The following is a 20,526-nucleotide window of genomic DNA, read 5'->3' as shown; positions in this document are numbered from 1 at the left end:
TCGAGCAACAGAAAACAAAAAACGGAATAAGAAGTAAAATGACAAGATATTAAAAAATAGCAAGAAGCAAGAAACAGGAAACAAAAAAAGCATATCGTAGAATAGGCTTTATCATTGGATATACAATACGTAATATAAATGAAAATTTTTCGAAGAAAGACGCAATTATTTTTGGAAGAATAAAATGGAAAAAATAAATAAATAGAAATAGCGACAGTAGAATAATCACATATTGATCAGACATAGAAATAACCTAATATCTTTAGCATTTTATCTATTTATATTCTTAATATATATGATAATATATCATGATAAAAAAACATATAATATTCTCGCTTTTGCTTGTATAGAAAAACTTCTTGAAATAATATAATCAATATATTATAACATTATATAATCAAAAAGACAGTTTTTGCATAAAACTAGAATTTTTTCTTATTAATGTGCAAATACAATAATAATATTGTGTAAACATCATTCTCTTTCTTTTTTATTAAACAAATTGTCATTTTTTATGCAAATTTTAACAGTTCCTACATTGTTCACTTTTACTTTAAACAGGTACTAGTTATAAAAGTTAACATTAAAAGATTCAAACAAAAATTTATACAAGCGTAATGATAAAATAAACGTATAATTATTATATATTAAATAAACTAAGATAATATAATATAATAAAATCCATGTTTTATATAATAACATATACGTATAATGAGGCAAAGTCTAATATGCAAATATGCGCGTAATGTTTGTGTGCGTGCGTGCGTGTATAAAACAATGTAAATTCTAATTGATATTAGAAAAGTTAATTCTTGAATATTTTCTTCTTTATTATTTATTATTATTTTTTAAATAATTCTTATTTGACTTTTATTCTTATTTTTTCACGCGCAATTTCAGGACTCATTTCAAGATAAGTTCTTCTAATTGACAAAGATTGTAAAAGACATTAATAAAATTTAATTTTCTTGTAAATCTGAAGATAGGGGAGGTACGCATATCTCGTTACATTAGACGCAAGAGTTTGTTTTGTTTGCTTTAGGAAACTATTCATGCTCCTAATAAAAGTTTTCTTGTAGGTGCATCTTTTATCAAATAAAATTGCAAAGTGTCACATGTCTTTGTCGCGTTCTTTATGTCCTTTGGTATACTTTGCATTTTTTCAAGTGTCGCATTATCCTCTTTTCACACTCTTCTATCTCTATGGCATTCCTCAAAGCATTTGCGAACTCATCTGCCTTGAGCCATTTAAAGAGCATGGTTTTAAAAAGAGTTTCACATTATAAATGAACTTTGTGTTCACACATATTATCTATTTTTTATGTCACTTTTATTTTGATAAATTAATTTTGCGTGTCACGTATCTCTTACATATTTAATAAATTATAATTTTAAAGTATATTTAAAAATTATAATTTTTAAAGTAATTAATGTTATTATATTTAATAAGTGTTAAATTAATTTATAAAAATTATTATAAATACTAGTAGATATAATTATTTTATTTAATTCGTCTAATATACTTTTATTTACACCATAGAACTTTTTTAATAATCTTTTCAAATATGTATTTTTACGAAAGGTACATTATATACATATGTACATATAATAAACTCGCGGATAATTATAGATTTATTCATGATATGTAAGTGTACTCAACTATACCTTTAATCGATATATAGATAAATCAATTACGTATAAATCTCTCATAAGTATTTCACGTTTCTAAATATTATTAGGTGTTGGAATTAATTCGTAGCGTTTTTTAATGAAAGAATGTTATTTATTTCACATGAGCATTAAAAAATACATTAATGAAAGTACTTCCCATCACTTGTAAAACGCTACGAATTAATTCCAACACCTAATAACATCGCACTCATTATAGAATCATTATCATAATTACGTTATTAATTATTATTGATTGAATTGATTCATTTCACTACCACAAAAAATAATTGACATATGTTAACTATTCTCGCAAATAAAGAAGAGATCACTTTTGTTTGACTCAAATCAATATATGATAAAAAGGCTTATCATATTATATAATTATCTTATCTTTTAATTTCTGAAATAATGTTAAAAACATAACTTACAAAAGTAAAAAGAAAGAAATAATTTTCTCTAAAATAATTATTTCATTCGTAACAGATATTTTATGTTTATAAAATTTTTATGTAGTACATTAATGTGAATGGTCAACATTTGCTAGCTTAATTAAACGCTTACCATATTTAAGTAAAAGAAAATTGAAGATAGTGTATCATTTTCATTTTAAGTTTCTTTCATCTCCTATAATATTTATTCTACAGGGTAACAGCAACATCTTTTAAAGCTTAGCTTTAAAAACAAGTTGATGAAGTTTTAAAATATGATGTACAATATTTTTAAAATGTATTTAATACATCTAAAAAGTTAATTACATGTTATAATTTATCTTATCACTTTTATCATTCAGATTGATATTAAAATATTTCCACTATATGAACAATCAAATTAAATTTATTGAAATTTCTTACGATTTCAATTTAAATTTAGAAAAGGCAATCGTAATAATGTTTTAGATTCTCGTAATAATTGATACATGAGACGTTCCATGTAACATACAGTTAGGAATCATAGCGATTGCTCAGATTTCGCTAAATCAATGAAGTTTAATGGAGCTGAATCTATCAAAGTATAAACATAAGCCCTCCAATCCTTCTCGGCACGTTTCGTGTTCCAGTAAAGTTCTATTTATCTCCGATCCAAGTTAGTCTTTCTCTTTTCTATTTTTTTTTCCGTAGTCTATAAAAGTTTTTCGAACTTTACCCCGTAATTTCTGGGTCTGACAATTCGCTGATCCTTAATCATGTACGATGATTAGCGGAATAGCTATCCATCAAATTTTATTGTAAAAATTACAAGGTAAAAACAAATGATTAAAAAGAGCATTTCGTATAAAAGTAACTTGATTTTGCACGATTTAATACCTTGAAGTGTATATCATAAAAAATGATATTATTCAGAATGCGATAGATGTTACATATTTATATATGTTATCAAGAGCTATGATCAAAAAATTATTCTTTGACTTTTTAATAATATGCAGTATGTTTTTTAATATATTATATAAAGCATAATTTTCAACGATCATCTAGAAGAAAACTTAAGCATTAAAAAAAAATTAAGCATTAAAAAGAGTGCGATGTGCAATTGTTAATGTTAATGAGCTATCGACGATAATTGTTACAACATGAGCAATAATTTCCTTCATAAACTTTTCTTTTTTATTTTACATAACGGTTAAAAGAAAACTCAGAAACTTTTAATTGGTACTCAAATTTTAGAACGTCTATTAACGAGTATTAACTATACGGTTTGACTTTTAAAGTTCGAAATGTCGTGAAGCCTATATATAAAACGAATTCAATTCGTATTTTCTAACTTCTTTATTATTTCTATACAACTTCTTTTTTTAATAATAAAATTTGACGGTATTTAAAAATAAAAAAAGATATACAGTTAAAGGCAATCAATAATTTTGCTCGTTGAGTTCGCAATTAAATCGTTGAAGATGTGCGGAGTCAAACATGTTGTTTGTGATTCGACTTGAGAAAATAAATTAAATCTACTAAACACTATTGCGTCTTAATTTAGCTACTAAACAAATAATGTCAATGTATTTGTACAGCTGAAGAAATTTCTGTGGAAAAATTCTTCGTTTGTTTGTGAACACAACAATACTATTGCGTATTATAGAGCAATTGTTTATCTTTTTCTATATTTAGAAAAAGAAGATTAATACATAATGATAAATTACAATTTAATTTATTAATCATTTTTTTTAAAGTATAAGTGAGAACTTTTAATATTATATTATTAATAATATCATTTTAATAATATATTATAAATAGTAGAATTTTTTAATACATTATAGATTCATATATAAATTTTTATTGCGACTAGTGTGTCACTTCATATTTTTAAAATTTTTTCATATATACAATGATTTGTGAATTCTCTCAATTTATTCAATTATCACTTTTTGTTTCCGGATTTTTGAAAATTATAGAAAAATAACGATCGTTATCATGTCATTATTCTTTTCATCTGATTACCTAATTATGGAACTATATACGGTTTGATCTAGACAGATTCTTATGCTTTGGTTTCGTATCTGTATATTTGACGATTAATTGTTGCTGAGGATGACTGAAACTGAAGTTAAAATATTCATCATGTAAATAAAAATATTTGCATACATACTAAATTATGCAACTTTTACAGTGCTTACACTCTCATTCCTTTTATATTTGTTAATTTAGAGAATGCTTTAATTATTTATTTTTTTATAACAAGATATTTTATGATTCATATAATTAGTTAATTAAAAATAATTTTTTATGATATAGACAATTTACAACATCTTGAAAATAGAAAAAAGAAAGAATAATAAGTAAAATAAAAATATATTGCTTTCAAAATGTTATTATAATAAGTAAGAAATAAATTTATATAATAAACGATAATTTTAATCTATAGTTAAATAGTTTAATATAGCTTGCACTTTTCTTCTTATTATCAAAATTTTGTTATTAAATATAGTACTTTTTATTATTCACAGCAATAAAAATTATGGTAATTTCATTGAATTTGCTTTGCTCTTTCTTGTATAGAGATATTTCCTTGTTGCTATCACATCGGCGAGGCATTTGAGTGTCATCATCTTAAGATATAATTCAATAAACTGCATAATTTCTGCTTCAATGTATCGACTAGAAATTTTCCATTGCGCTTTAATACCTCAATAATAAAAGTGATACTAAATCTACTCATTCCGACAAGAATTGTCACGTATAAAGATTGAAATAGCCAATTGCATAGATACATGAGACAATAATGTATCCACACAGCTTGAATGATTTGAATATACCTACAATATAGCAGTTTACAATATGTCTGAGAGAGAGAAAGAGAGAGAGAGAAAGAGAGAGAGAGAGAGAGAGAGAGAGAGAGAGAGAGAAAGAACTCTGTCCTTATATAAAATTTTCAAGTATTATTACGTATATGTCACGTAATCATTATTCAATTTATGTATTACAGTCTACATATTATTATATTAAATTCTCGTTTCCATCGTACTAATCAGGAGTGTTAACTTTCAATTTTTCAACATACAATTTTTATCGGATTTTCAGTGTACATTATATAATAATATTATAATAAAAAGACTGAACAAATTTATTTTTTTTCTAACATTACACAAAATTAATTAATTTAAAAGCTTTTTACCAATCTGATTTATTTTATTAGAGCCTATACAATTTTGAAATAATTAATTAACTTATTATATTTTTGACAAGTTATTGACACTTTATTGTGATAACAATTTATAAAATAAAAAAGGTAATAAAGGTAATGATTCTATTTCTTTATATTCCGACTAGAAGATTTTAATATATACAATTTTATTTAAATTAGAATCTGGAAATTCTTGTTCTACTTTTCTTGATATGACAACTGGCGTTGTAACATTACTGTATGAAGCATCTTCACATATAAAAGAACATGTTTATTTAATTACAACTCTCGACTGTTGAATTTAATGTCAACTAGATGTAACTCTGCGTTTTAAGAATATTATTGAATTACTGAAGATGGCCAGATTGTGGCCGAAATGTTTAATGTTTTAATTAATAATAATTAAATATCACAAACTATATTTGTGCTGTGGTTTTTTATGCTCTTATTTTTTATATGTTTTAATTTATAAAATATTTGAGAGATTCTTAAACATTAAAAAAAATATTAATGCCATGGAAGGTAAAATTTGAAAATATATATAAATTTAAAATGTTATCTAAATTAAACATATGTTATCTTTAATAAAAAAAATAATATTTAATATCAATTAAGAAATTGACCTGTGATATAATAATATAAAAATCTATTAATATATTAACAAAACTGATCATAGCATTACACTGTAATGCTATATTAGCAGAGCTTATGTAATGCTACAGGGTGCGTCACCAAAATCCGGACAAATTTCAATTCAAATTTTCCACTATACTGTGCCTCCGCCAGAGATTGTTATTGGCGTCCAAGAAAGCCTGATGCTTCTAGTTAAACAGTTATATTCTCAAAATGACCGCGATGTTGAAACCAAGTGCGGAGTATAATCGAAGAGCCGCGATCATCGAAGACCTTCGCGCCGGGCGCTCAGCAACGGAAATAATTCGGTTCTTTGGATACCCGAGATCCACTGTTTATGACGTTGTGGCAAAATATACGGCTTTAGAACAGTCCAATGAAGGTTCCAGTATGCCAGCGAGAAAGGATCACTCGAAAGAACGCACCGCGAGGATCCCTGCAGTCGTTGAAAGGGCTCAAACGCTGATTTCGGATGACCCAAGGCAATCGTTGCGAAAATTAGCATCGATTGTTGGTGTAAGCGAGTCAACAATGCATCGAATTGCCGAGGAGGACCTTCGATACAAATCGTACACATTAAAGAGGCTCTCTGAGGCTGCCACGACAAGGAATTGTTCGATTTGTCCGGATTTTGGTGACGCACCCTGTATATTAGAAATTTATTTTCAATTTATTTTCTTCTATTTTGCCATTTTTTTGGTATGCGAGTCTTTTTCATAAAATATTAAGTATAAGTACCATTTTTTTTAATCTTTGATGATTAAAAAATTCTTTATTTAATTATTTTTTAAATAAGTAGCTTTGATAATAATAACTTTTATAAATGTAATTTTATATTAATATTGTCATTATAAATTAATATATAAATTAATAAATTAATTAATCAGAAAATTCAATATTTAATCTTTAAAAAAAATTTTTATATTATAGAGTTATATTTTCGTGAATTATCATATTTTGGATTAAACATAGCTATACATATATGTATAATATAATTCTAATTTTTTAATTAATTGATCACTTATATTAATAATAAAAATGCTGTGCATATCTAACAATATTTGAGATAAAAATTCTATAATAGATAATAAAAATTAATAACTTTGCTAAATAAATACGTCTAGTTTCAGAAAATTTCAAAATACGGTTTTGTTAGAGCAGTTAAATTATTCAATGTTAACTATAGATCAACATTACAATTAACAATTTTAATAGAATTATTTTAGTAATATCGAGAAAATTTTAATGAGGCCGCCGTGCGGCACGGACACTTCATTAAAGTCTTAGAACGACGGAAATACAATTATAACCACGCAGTAGATATTCCAAGCAAAATTTAAAGGTATTGTTATACGTGTTGCGAAACAATCTTTCTTCTTTGTTCTTGTTATATTATAAGTCGGGATAAGAATGAAATCCGATCTTTTTCTTAAATATAATAGAGAATTCGATCTGTATCAAATTGTTACAAAAATAAGAATCCTTAGCATAATCAATCTACGAGATAGTTTTTTTACAACTTCATCCTCTTTTATTTATTTCCAGAATTATATCTAGAAATATATTTTAAAATCATTTTTTTTTCAAATGCGAAAAAAGGGAGATCTAATAAATTCACTTATACATATATAAGTGAGAAAATTTCTATCCGCAGTTTTAACAAAAAATTACAAATAATCGGTTATCCTGATAATTTGATAAATTTTCAATAAAGAGAATCGTAAAAATATTTATTATCTCTTTGAAAAAAGTTTTTATTTATCGAAATATATATACATATATTATTGCAAGAAAAAATATGAATTAACGAATAACCTAATAATGATATTGATTTTTATATTAATATATCCGTAATAAAAAAAATTGACAGAAATAATTTTTAAATAAATAATGCTTTAATACCTCGACTTTGTAACTCTTAGGTCTTATTATTTATAGTCGTGATTCAATCTGAGATTCGATTTGAGCCAAGTCTAAATCAGTCTTTCATTTGAAAAACGCTTTTCAAACTACGGTTCAATAAATCCAAATGGTTCAAACTTTAATTTAAATCTGACTCGCCTAAAAAGAAGATCAATCGTGTATACTATAATGAATATGAACCTTAATATAGTTGGATCAACATAATACTTATGTAACGATAATATAATGATACCGATAATGTTGTTACGGTGTTATAAAACTGGGATACACGATCATAATTTAATAAACAAGGTTTTAATTCATTTTTTAGTAATTAATGTTTTTAAATTGTTGTATAAAACAGTAAACTATATATGTTTAAAAAATGGTTAAACAAATTTAGGCAAATTTTAACTTAAAATTTAGTACATTGTTCGAATAAATTTTATATAAGAAAAATTTATGTTAAATATATATAAATAATAGTAAGATATTTTATTTATATATATTTAATGATATATCTTATACATTTATTGGAATAATATACCTACTAATTTTTAATTTACTTAAATTTGTTTTGCGATTTCTTAAGCATATGCAGTTTATTTTAACAATTTAAAAACTTTGTTTACTAACAAATTAATTAAATTTTTATAAATTAATGTTCAATCAAAGAATAGGTTATATATATATATATATATATATATATATATATATATATATATTATTGACAATAGTGTTGTACGAGATAGCATTATACAAACCTATTTTATTTCTTACTACTTTCTTTGAATCACAATTAAAGTTTTTCGAATCATTAAACATTTCAAATAAGTACATTAAAATTAAAATTAAAATTAAATGTTTCAAATAAATACATTAAATTATAGGGTATTAATAATTTAGATTTTTGTGTCTTATCCGATTTAAGTGTGTTATGTTTTTGAAAATACAGACGTGGCGGCCTTAACATTAGCTCATACTACTTTATTTTTCAGAAAACTGCGCTCATCAAGTATAGTGTGAATCACTTCGAAAGCTCATCGAGCTTTTCTTATACAGTCGATAAGGTAGGAAAGAAAGCTCAGTTGTGATATGGATTCATATCATGTGAAAAAAGCTCATTAGGTATCTACTTTATCAACAGATGCAAGTTCATAATAGGGTTGTGCATTTACGCCATTTACGCGCAAAATATAATAATCTACATCTATGTATATACAATATAAACTATACTATGTTTCATATGTCATTTATGTAAACAATCTATGGATCATCGAAGCCTATATTCTTTATTGTTACACTAGACTGCATTAAAGCTTCTATCTTGCTTATGTACTTTTATTTACTAAAATACTCAAGTCATATGTCGCAATTGACAGTTATAAAACTTACTTTTTCTGTGCTTTATGCTACATAATTTATAATACATTCCTATAAATTTAACTCAAGCAATATATATTTACACAGCACATTTTATCTGAAAAAATGAGAACGTCCTTAAAAGAGGACATGTTAAAAAAAGAATAAGAGGATATAAGAATGTAAAACATCTTTACATCCTTTTGAGATCTATGCTGTATGGATAAAAATTTCATGTATAAACGTAAACTTGAAATATACTGCACAATTTTAGTTTAATAATATTTGATAAATATCATTATGAGCATCAAAAAGTGACAGAGCTTGTTAACAATTTACATACTTTTACATACTTTAGTTGATAATATACAACAAGTCATAACATAAAAGTAATAATTGTTATAATCGTATATAGCAATTTTTCTAATAATTCATACAATTACTACTTAAATATCTACTTTTATTCTTAAAAATTTAATATTTTACTAGAAAGTATAATGCAAATAATCAAATTCCAATATAAAATATATTACTTTTAAATAAAATACATTTATCAATAAATACATAAATTTAAAGCAATTTATATTTGTTTCTAAATACAATTAATTTACAATAAAAACATCACAAACACCACAAATTTAATCATTATTATTAAGTACATTAAAAAAGACGTTTTCTTTTATCGTTGTTTTATCGTTCTTTTATCATTTTATTTAAAGTGAAAAAGAAGTTTTCTTTTATATAATGTAAACTGCCTTTTAAAATATTGCGACATATTAAAAATATACTAATTTGATAAAAATAGAATTTCTTTTCGGAAATGTTTTCCTTTTTTGTAATATCCTTATATATCTTATACAATAGATATGTGGCTTATGTGAAGCAAATTATTTGTAAGAAGGTGATGCGCTCAATTTATATGGTTCATCATCCGCGGCATAATCGACAAGGCACCTAATCGAGGTACTTCGCGTAAATAATGTTATTAAACAAAGCTTCAGATTTAGAAATGGTGTAGGGGAAATCGCATTACTCGACAGAATGAACACGGTGCATGAGAGAAGGGAAATCAATGAACCAGTTGATCACATCAATAATGTTTGTTACGAAACATTCCCTCTCTATTATTTATATTATATTAAACAAAAGTTCCAAATACTAGTATGAATTAAATCTTCAGTAAATGACATCGCTAAATAGATAGCATTAATTTTAATTTCTTTTTCATATACTTAAATGCGAAATTAAATTAAATGCAATATGATATTATAATTAAATTTGTGGTATTATTGAGTTATATGGCTTTATATGAACCAAATTGTATAAGAAAATGACGCGCTCAATTTATACTGTTCATTATCCACGGCATAATTGACAAGTATAATCTAAAATCGAAAATAACGGTCATTTAAAATCAAAAACATAATCAGAACACAAGACGTTTTTAAAAGGCGTCTGATTTTATATATTATGTTAATATCGATTTATTGCAGAAATGTTTTTATAAATTGTAAGTTGTTCTATTTAATTTAAACATCATATTATTTCGAAATTGCAATTCAATCTATAAAACATATTTTATATTGCCAGATTCTCAATCCCATAAAGAGATGACAAGAAGAATACCAATGCATTCAAGCGTAAGAATACTTTAAGAAAATTGCATTTAATCCGCGTAGTCTTAAAAACGTGTAGAGAAACTGATTGATAATTCGAGATAATAATGTCAATCAGAATATGATAACACAAAAGAAATGAACTCTGACATTTCCGTTACAAGAACAGTGTCTTATTAGATGTTTGTACGCAAATTTACTTCAGAATTTTGTTTCTACTTTTAATATAATATAATTTTTATTCTACATTAAACAGAAATTCTGTTAAAAGAAATTATATATACATATGTATACAAATATCCTATGTAATAAGGCATTGTCTATTTGATGTCATTAATTAGTCATTATTATAATTAATCTGATGGATCTGACATTTATAACGTCCAAACATTATAAAAATAATGTGAATTTATCACAGCCATATAAAGTTATAAATTGACGTAGAAAATTGTCACTATTTTTATTAAAGTAAATAGTTTAACTATTTGCAACAAAAAATAAATAAATGACGTTTATTAATAATTACTACTCTCTAAATCTAAATCAGTGATAATCACTAATATCAGTGCAAAGTATGTCTCTGGTAATCACTGAATTAAATGTGATCCCTAACCTAGTTAATCTTTATTATGTGATCTAACTAGCTTTGTTTCAGTGCAAATTTAATGAATATGGTATTGGAAAATTGAAATTAACGTGCAAATATTAATATTTTAGTTATATAATGTTCATTCTTCTTTTTAGTTGAACTTCACTGATTATCAGTACCAAGTATGCCACTGGGTAATTAGTGACTATTCACTGATTCAGATTTAAAGACTAGTCAACATCATCTATCCGGTATTAATAAGTATGATGTTGTACATACATCATAGGACAAATAACTGACGTCATTAATTAGTCAAAAAATGACGTCATTATTACATTTTAAATAGCTAACAGACATCAAAATATGTGACAGTTTGCTACCTAAGTATATAAACACACATATGTATATAGCAAACATTATAATTTACATTTCTACATATAATTTTTTATAGAAAAAAAACAATTAGAGCAAATTTAATTACTCGTTAAAACCAATATGTTACAGGGTAATAATATTTATATTTACATATTTTCTCAGAGTTACTTTGAGATTCTTTTTATAACATCATAAACATACGTGGATATCTCCTTTCTGTCTCAACAAATCTTTTAAATAAGTTTTTCTTGGAATTCTATATATATATCGATATATCTTTTATTTTATTATTTTTCTGCCATTAATATTAAATAAAAGCATTTTTATTTGTTCCTAGATTATCTCTTTTTGCCCAGAATCATTTCCAAACAAATTTAAATAATATAAATAAATATATTATTTATATTATTCGGATATTTTTCGGATTTTTAACAATAAAAGCAAAACGCGTAAAAACATCGCTAAAAATAATATTTGTCACAAAGTAAACTTTTCTACGTTAGAGAAGATTATTCTCTGCAATTGCTAATCTGCGCAATTCCGTAAAACTATACAAAGTGCTTCATGAATAAATATGAAAAATTTACTCTTATTACACAATATTTTCCATTAACTACAATTGCATTCTTATATTCTTTACACAAAAAAAATTAAGAAGTAATTTTAAATATATTTAATTATATTTAAAAAATAAAGTTTAAAAAATAGAATTTTTTTTAATTTTCTTGAAAATAACTTTTTTATTTCTAATATAATAATAAGTATTATTTTTTTTTGTATTTATGTATCTTTAAATTAATCCGTAATAAAAAAAGTAAAAAATTCATGATTAAATTATTAAATAAATTAAGATTTATACTAAAAATTACGAATTAATTGCACATATTGAAAATCGACCTTCGACTTCTCTTTTAAAAGATGTCTAAATAATTAAATTCTTATTATGAACAGTATCATAATATATGATATTTACCTGATTTATCCAATTTTTCTTTGTACGACTTTCAAATAAAGAAAGAGATTTTACTTTGATTATTTTCTACAAATGACATACATGATATACACTTGTAGTTGTCTGATGATAAAATATTTACTTTTACGATATGATATTGAAAACATTCTATGTAACACAAATAGACATTAACTTAGTGATGCATTTATGACTCCTGCTGTATATCGCAGTTCGTTGATCTGGAGAATCCAATGCGATTGGATTATAGTTCGCTTTATGCTCCAGCTAGTAATATCACTAATGATGTTGAATAGATTACTTACGTGTAACGAATAAAAGTGACAAAGATATAGCTCCACACTTACCTGAAACAAGAAAATTAAGATATCGTGAATGGGCTATTTAAAGTAATAAAATTAGTAATAATAACAATACATTTAAATAACTATGAATTTTTTAATTTTCCTGAGAAATTTTTTTAGCTAAATAATACGTTAAAACCTAACAGTAAGAATAAAAGTTACAATAAATAATAAAAGTAATCAGTTTAAATGTTATTCATAATTTGATAAATGTATTAGAATACTATTTTTATATATATATGAATAGTTTACATTTAATAATCTTATTATAATTATCATTAAATTAAATGCATAAATAATATCTTTGATTAAATTAATTAAAGCTTTATCTTTTATTTAATTTCGTTTGATTACTTCATGCAGATGTATTTTAGCAACTCAGAACTAAATTAATAATTGAAATACGCAATTAGAGTAAATGATAATAACTTAAAATGAAGTAAAAAGAAAGTAGGCACTGAATATGCAGGTATTCGAAAAAAAACTTCTTTTCAATTTAACATTGAAAACACTCTAAAGTTTTTCGTTAAAAGCACTCTAAAGGACTTCGATATTGCTTGAAAATCCAGTTTAATGATCTTTTCGTGATCAAAAGAAATGAGAAATCTTGCTATTCTCGCTCATTCCTGAAACATTTTTAAAACATTTATTGATGTCTTATTATCAGAATTTTCACTAAAAACAAAACCAATATTCTATCATGAAAAATAAAAAGACAGATATAAAATAAATAATTTTCTAATATCTGAAGTCCAATTTATGTGCGATATAAAATCACTTGAAATTATTGCTATTTCGCCATACTAATAAAATCATATTAAAAAGTTATGAAATGTATCAAATAATATAACAATAGTTAAAAAAGATATAAAATAGCTTTACATCTGTGTATATGTAGAATTACGATAAAGTTATAAATTTCATCACAATTTTACTTAAATAGAAAATTTTAATTTTGGTTTAATATTGCTATGAATTTAAATTTAATAGTTAAAAGATGATATTAAACTTGTTTTAGAATAATTTACGACGCCACGTGCATATGTTTATTTATGGCATTTCTGAATGCAAAACGATATTTGACATTAAGATCCATAAGATCTGAGAAACCGTATTATTCTGTTATATTGCATTCGTTTTTAAGCTTATCATTTATGTTATTATATAACTTTTCATGTGATTATCATAATTCATATATTCATTTTTACAATAGATAGCATCAGAATTTTTTAAATTAATATTGTTATATTACATTTAGTTTACTCATGTTTTATACAATTTTTTATACAAATCTCTCTCTTACATTCATCAACTGCCTATGAAATTTTGATGCACTGCTATATGGGATCATGTTAAATTTATATACTGTGACACAGAAAGCGCACTCATGGTTTTATTGTCCGATATATTACAGCAATCACTATTGGTTTTCGATGAAATGACCATATACATATGACATTGTCGATAACGATGATCGATAATCGGAAGCTTTTTCTTTGTAGAGTCGTTTACTCTGCACTCAGTCGTTTACGATGCACGAGACAAAGCATCTTAGCGCTTGCTCAATAAAAAAAGTTGATAACGATATTATTAACCTCTCCCACAACACTTTTAACATTTTTATTTAAAACATGGTCAAACCTACTTGTCCATTTTATCTATATCATAACAGATATTAATAAACTTACGTTTTTTTATTAAGGAGAAGAGATAAAAAAGTAAAATTTTTTTTTAAAGACTTGAATAATAATGCTCAATAATAATACATAAAAAAAGTACAAAAAATTTCTATAATAAATTTTTTTTTTCGTGCATCTGTATTAATGGCTATAATAGCTGTAATAGCTGTGACATATTAATGTATTTATTATTTTTTATACAGCTTGTAAACTTTTAGTAGAATTATTAGTAGAATAAATTGGAGAATTTTTTAAGTAATAGTGTAGGTAGTAGAAAGTATAACAAAAATTCTTGTAGTAATTTATACATTAAACTTAAACATAAAAATATGAATAAGAATAAAATAATAATAATAATTTTATAAAAATTATTATCGAAATAAAAGCTCATTTGTAATCATTTATTTCAATAACAAAAAACTTGATAAATATAAGAAATTCAAAAATTAGATTCAATTTTTTCGTTCAAAATTATATTATATTTGAATTATTTGAAATTGTATATTATTATATCTTATAAAAATACGGATAAATGTAGATTTCGTAAAAAAATAAATATAAATAAGTCTTATTCTCACATTATTTCTAAATTATAAAAATTTATTTTTATGTTTTTAGGGTTTATATAGCATAATTAATTTAATGTATTATTTTGTTATTTTTGTGTTATTTGTATTACTTTGTTAATTTTTTACATAACTAATATAGGCGCAAATTTTATTTCAATGAATACATTCAATAAAGCTTTTTTACGAAATAATAAGTGAAAATTTAGAAACTTTATAACTTGATAACTTTTTTCATGGCTCGTAATCGTGTAAGTTATGTTGAGATAAAAGAGTTAATTTGCCATGCAAATTAAGTCCATATTTATAAAAGCCATTCAACTTTTGGACTCTAGACAAAGATACTAATCTTGTATTGAGATTGTCTAACGAAACGTAAGCCGATAGTTTATGAAGTAGAATAAAGTCAGAACATCCGAAACGGAAACCGACGAACCTTTCGTCCAACCTGAAGGACGATCTGGACAAATCGCTCCAGGCGCTCATACTCCGGCTTCGTCTCCTGCAGGACTGCTGCGGCGCCAGCAGTCTATTGCTGCTCCTTCGTCTAGTGGTAACCAGATTCTCTGCTTGAAAATATACTCTAGGTGTTTTCTGCTGGGACGCGCTCGGTGGCGTCGAGGTCGGCGTAACCGCCGTCGAAGTGTGGAGTTCCGGCAAGGCCTCGTAGTCCCATGCTCTTGCGCCCATATCGAGCAGGGGCACTGACGAGGCTGCGCTGGAACCACGGAGCGGGTCCCGAGGCTTGCGATAATGAAACAGGGCGAAGATCTTACAGCACTCCGACTCGTTCTTCTTTTCCTTCTTCTTTTTCTTCACTGCCGGCAGCTCCACTTTGAAATAATCGCAGGACGTGTGAGATTTACCGGTGACGTCCGGCCACATAGTTCCTTCGACCACATCGCAGTAAATCTTCTCCAATTATTCAACTGAATGGTTATATTTAATCGATGAAGCACAGTAAACAAATCCGAAGAAATACATAATTGATTGATAATAGAGAAGAAGAATTAATGAATCTTGAATAAACATCTTGAGGAAATGATGATCAATTGGCTTATTATAAAATTTGTCCATTTCTTCTATGATTCTTATACTGTTGTGGTTTTATTTCGCGAAATTATTAGTGTAAATACTTGCATAACTTCGTAGCATTTTTATATTCATATCCTCCATTAATCTTGCATGAGCAATCATTGATCCTTTAATTATCAAATTTGAAGGAAAGTGGCTATCAGAGATTCAAAATTCCTGTTCAAACGTTGCACTAAATTAGCAAAGCTTCTATTTTCAATTTTTAAAGGAGTTTCTAAGAAGATTCAATTAGAATATTATTCTGCTTTCTTGATTTGTAGCAGACAACGAAATTGTGGAAAAAATTCAAACGTCTACTTAAAGTTACTTCACTATCTGTGAAAGTTTACGTTCAAGCCAAGAAGTGTTGTCTTCCTTACAGAAATAACTAGAAACATTTGACAAAAGTAAATCGATGAAACAGAAGAGAAGGTAATCTTGTGAGAGTTATTTGTGTACGATGAAAGGCTCTTAAACGATTTGAATAATTTCGATCTTATTTGCAATCCACCAAATAAATTTGTATCAGAAGTAATTTGTAAGTTCCTGCAGAGATGGAAGACGATACTTGTAGATACGGTAACTTTGCGAGGTTTCACATAACTAAAGTATTTCCTGCCTTGTTGAGAATATTACAAGCTATTGCACAAATCACTATAGTTGATATTACTTCAACTAATATAAGCTCTTAATACCATTAACAACATTCATCAAAATTTCGAAACTTCGTAGTTCTAAATATTAATTTCTCCGATGTTAATTTACTAATTCTTAATAAAATATTAAATATTACTCACATTAAATATTTACTTTTTAAAAGCTGCCGTTTCTCAAAATTTTAACTCCCAACAAGCTTTAACAAATCTCATATAACTAACATTTTGATGTAATAAATATCATCGACGATATTTATATTTTTTTTTTTTGTTAACTATGTGGATAACAATTTGCGTTGACTACTTTTAATCATCGAAAATGCATCGAAAAACGTAGTTTAGATAATAATAATAACAAGCGCAGAGTAATTTGAAGTTTTGTCCTGTTCTTGCTTAACCGTTGTCAAACTTCGATTACTGAAAGAGAATTTTATGAAATTCGATCTTCTTGTACTATGTTTGACATTAAGTGATACTCACATTGAATATCATCATCGCAAGATAACAATAACGATTAATCGCAAATAACAATATAACAGCATGAAACATTAACGCATCTTGCGCAACTATGGAAGTATATTTGGCAATTCTATTAAAATTTTTGTATATATTGGCACTTTTTTGCTCGAGAAATGAAAATATACTTATGTTAAAGCATTTTGTGAGAGATTGAATTCACACTTTCTCTTTTTTAAGTGAAAGTTAAAAGAGTTTTCTAGTACTCCATTTGAGCGGTCACTTTTTTATCAAAGAGCAACGTTTATTTTAAACTTATATTGCTTTACTTTTTATGCATTACAAACTACTTATGTGAATTATTAACGATAGTTACACGCACAAGAGGTGAATCGCATAAAAAAATGTTAAAGTCCAAAACAAGATAATAAACTGTTTTTTTTTAATAAACTGCTTTTTAACTATTATCTTTTTCACTAAACAAAAAAATTAGTATTTTATATAAGAATCTCACTAGCGGATTCTTCGAGATAATAAAATAATGTTTAGCAAATACACAACAACATTCCGATTAATTGCAGCTACTGTCGTCGCGATGGCGGTCGCAAAAGCATTTTGAATATTGTTTGTACGACACCGTTTCCATCTGACCTGAATGACGTCACATGATGATCGAAGGTCACGGTCAACAGACACAACTATAACAATGAGAACATGCTTCTTTGTGAATAACTTGAGCTCAAATTTAACATCACGATAAGATTGCATTAGTTTCAGTTTACTAAACGTTTTATTTAACAAGCTTCTGAATGCTCATATTTTTCAGTATACCTCAAGTTTAGATTGTGTTTATTGTGTTTAAATTGCGTTTCAGATTTTATTGATCCACAACCACTTCAGTCTCTCAAATACTTCAACAAATGGCAATTAAGTTTTGTACATATTCATATTTTCCTCTTAAAACCCCAGTTCAATGTTCGGCAAAATGACAATAGCGTACAGGTGTTTTCTTGTCTATAGGCAGTAAGATCTTTGGCTCACGTAAAAACAAGATATGATTCTTTGTGTCATGACATACATCTCCTTTTGAGTTTAAAGCCACTTGTTTTCTTGAGAATCTGCATTTTGTCAACTCTTTTTTAAATTTTCTTTCAATTTCTTTCATTTAAATTTTATTTTTAAAACTATCTCTGTAGCATTCTTTACATTTCGGAAACATATTTTAAAATTTGCACATGTCAAATATCCAGTCACTTAAAAATCCTTCTTCATGTACTAATTGTACTGCTATTATAAATTTAAAAACGTTCGATTCTTCACGTGTCAAAGATATTTTCCAAAATTCATTAATAACACAAGTATCGAAACTTCAAGATCTTGTTTAGATACCAATAAGCTGTGGTACATTCGCCGCAGATGGCTGCGTCTCACGAGGATACCGTTCCACTGTCACTTCTAGAAGCAGTTAAGGGAGGATCGTTATCCACCTCGTCATCCTCCGATTCGCTACATTCAGGAACAGGTGCCTGCATTATTAAGATTTCACTGAAACCGAGAAGTGACAGCAAGTTGTGCGCTTCACAATTTAAGAACGAAACTTTCAAAAAAGGTACAAGATATCATTGGCGTTCTGCACGCACTCACGATACTTCCCAACCGACGTCGCTGATCACCAATCCAATTCACAACCGTCAGTAGATTTTACTGAAGTGGAATCTAACGAGTGTCGTATCGGAGTATAACGAAATGCCGCATCGTCCTTGACATTCGACGAGCGCGTTATGATTATTAGTATATACGACTTGATCACACCCTGAAGAAATCTGGAGCAGCTTCGAGAACAATCCCTCGTGAATCTCACAATTATCGTTGCTCCTTCATACACATTATGTCATAAACGTACTAGCACGACTAACATAAACGACAAGAATCGTACATCTTCGTGAACAATCGGTCTTCATAAGATATAGAATGGCGGAAAGCGAACAGCTGAACGATCGTATTGTCTCAGCCGATGGTTTTTTCGTGGCATGAGAGAGGAAGACCAGCTTGCAGCTCACTATCCCGTACTGCGGTACACGCTAGCGGTTTTCTCTCGCGCGCCACCCTCTCGCGCGCCCCGCCGACCTTCCAACCCCTGTATTTCACTTTTTCTCTCTAGCTAGGTACTATCAAGTGCGCTGTCGCACTCTCTTCTTCTCTCTCACTCTATCATCGCGCAGGATGTAATCGTCGTTTCTCTCACTCGCTCCTGGACGTTGTCCTCTTCCGTCTCTTCACCGTCCGTCGACGCCGTCCGTCGTGAAAGGGCGCACATACATACATATAGCGCCGCCGTTGTCAAGGCGACTGCGCCACTTTGGAGAGCGTCGGAGATCTACTCTACCTCTCATCATCTCAACTCAGCAGCCTGTCATGTCCAAGTTGCTTGTGAATCTCTAGTGTCCTGTGAATAACAAATGACCACGGAACATTGATATAAATGACGATGACGCGATTTATTCACTCTTTATCCTCAACTATGGTGCTCATGTTTCTGCAGATTCCTTTAGTAATAGTATCTTTTGAGAAAAACGATATATTACAGAGCCACAATCAAAGATTATAAATTATCAATTTCTTGGCAAAAAAAAATATTTTCGTGAGTTTTTCTTTCAATGCATTTCTAAAATTAAAAAAGCTATAATGTTGGAATTGTGAGTCTTTATTGTTTAAAATTACTTATGTTAACGATTTTTAGTGAGACGGATTTATTATAATTAATTTTTTTACTAAAATATATTACTGTTCTTTTCTAATATTTTATTAATTAAATTATTTACTAACTGATTTTTTTGTATAACTCTCTCGTTAATGAGCTCTCTCTATTAATGAGCATTCCTGTTTGATCAGCGAGAACACGTGCTATTAAAGGTATGCTTCCACTTTTGGGGCGGTGGGTTATTTTGGAGTAACGGAACAGGATGAATGGACGGTTCGGATAGACAGCATCGATTTGTACCGAGAGCCAAACTTGCA

The 20,526-nt window shown here is 27.2% G+C and overlaps 1 protein-coding gene across 1 annotated transcript in view; it reads right to left on the bottom strand.

Annotated features, from left to right (window-relative positions):
- SLO2 (slowpoke 2) overlaps nt 1–19,821 on the bottom strand; it is a 171,443-nt gene extending 151,622 nt beyond the window's left edge. The window contains exon 1 of the mRNA XM_087404560.1: nt 15,759–19,821. Within this exon, the coding sequence (XP_087260686.1) occupies nt 15,759–16,207 (449 nt within the window). The 5' untranslated portion in view covers nt 16,208–19,821. The remainder of the gene's footprint in view (nt 1–15,758) is intronic.
- Nucleotides 19,822–20,526: the final 705 nt, after the last annotated feature.

This window comes from Acromyrmex echinatior, chromosome 3 (genome assembly GCF_024713525.1).
Source record: "Acromyrmex echinatior isolate Ae372 chromosome 3, ASM2471352v2, whole genome shotgun sequence".
Taxonomy (NCBI): Eukaryota; Metazoa; Arthropoda; class Insecta; order Hymenoptera; family Formicidae; genus Acromyrmex; species Acromyrmex echinatior.
The sequence above is the reverse complement of the archived record's forward strand: the minus strand, read 5'-3'. Positions and strand labels throughout refer to the sequence as shown.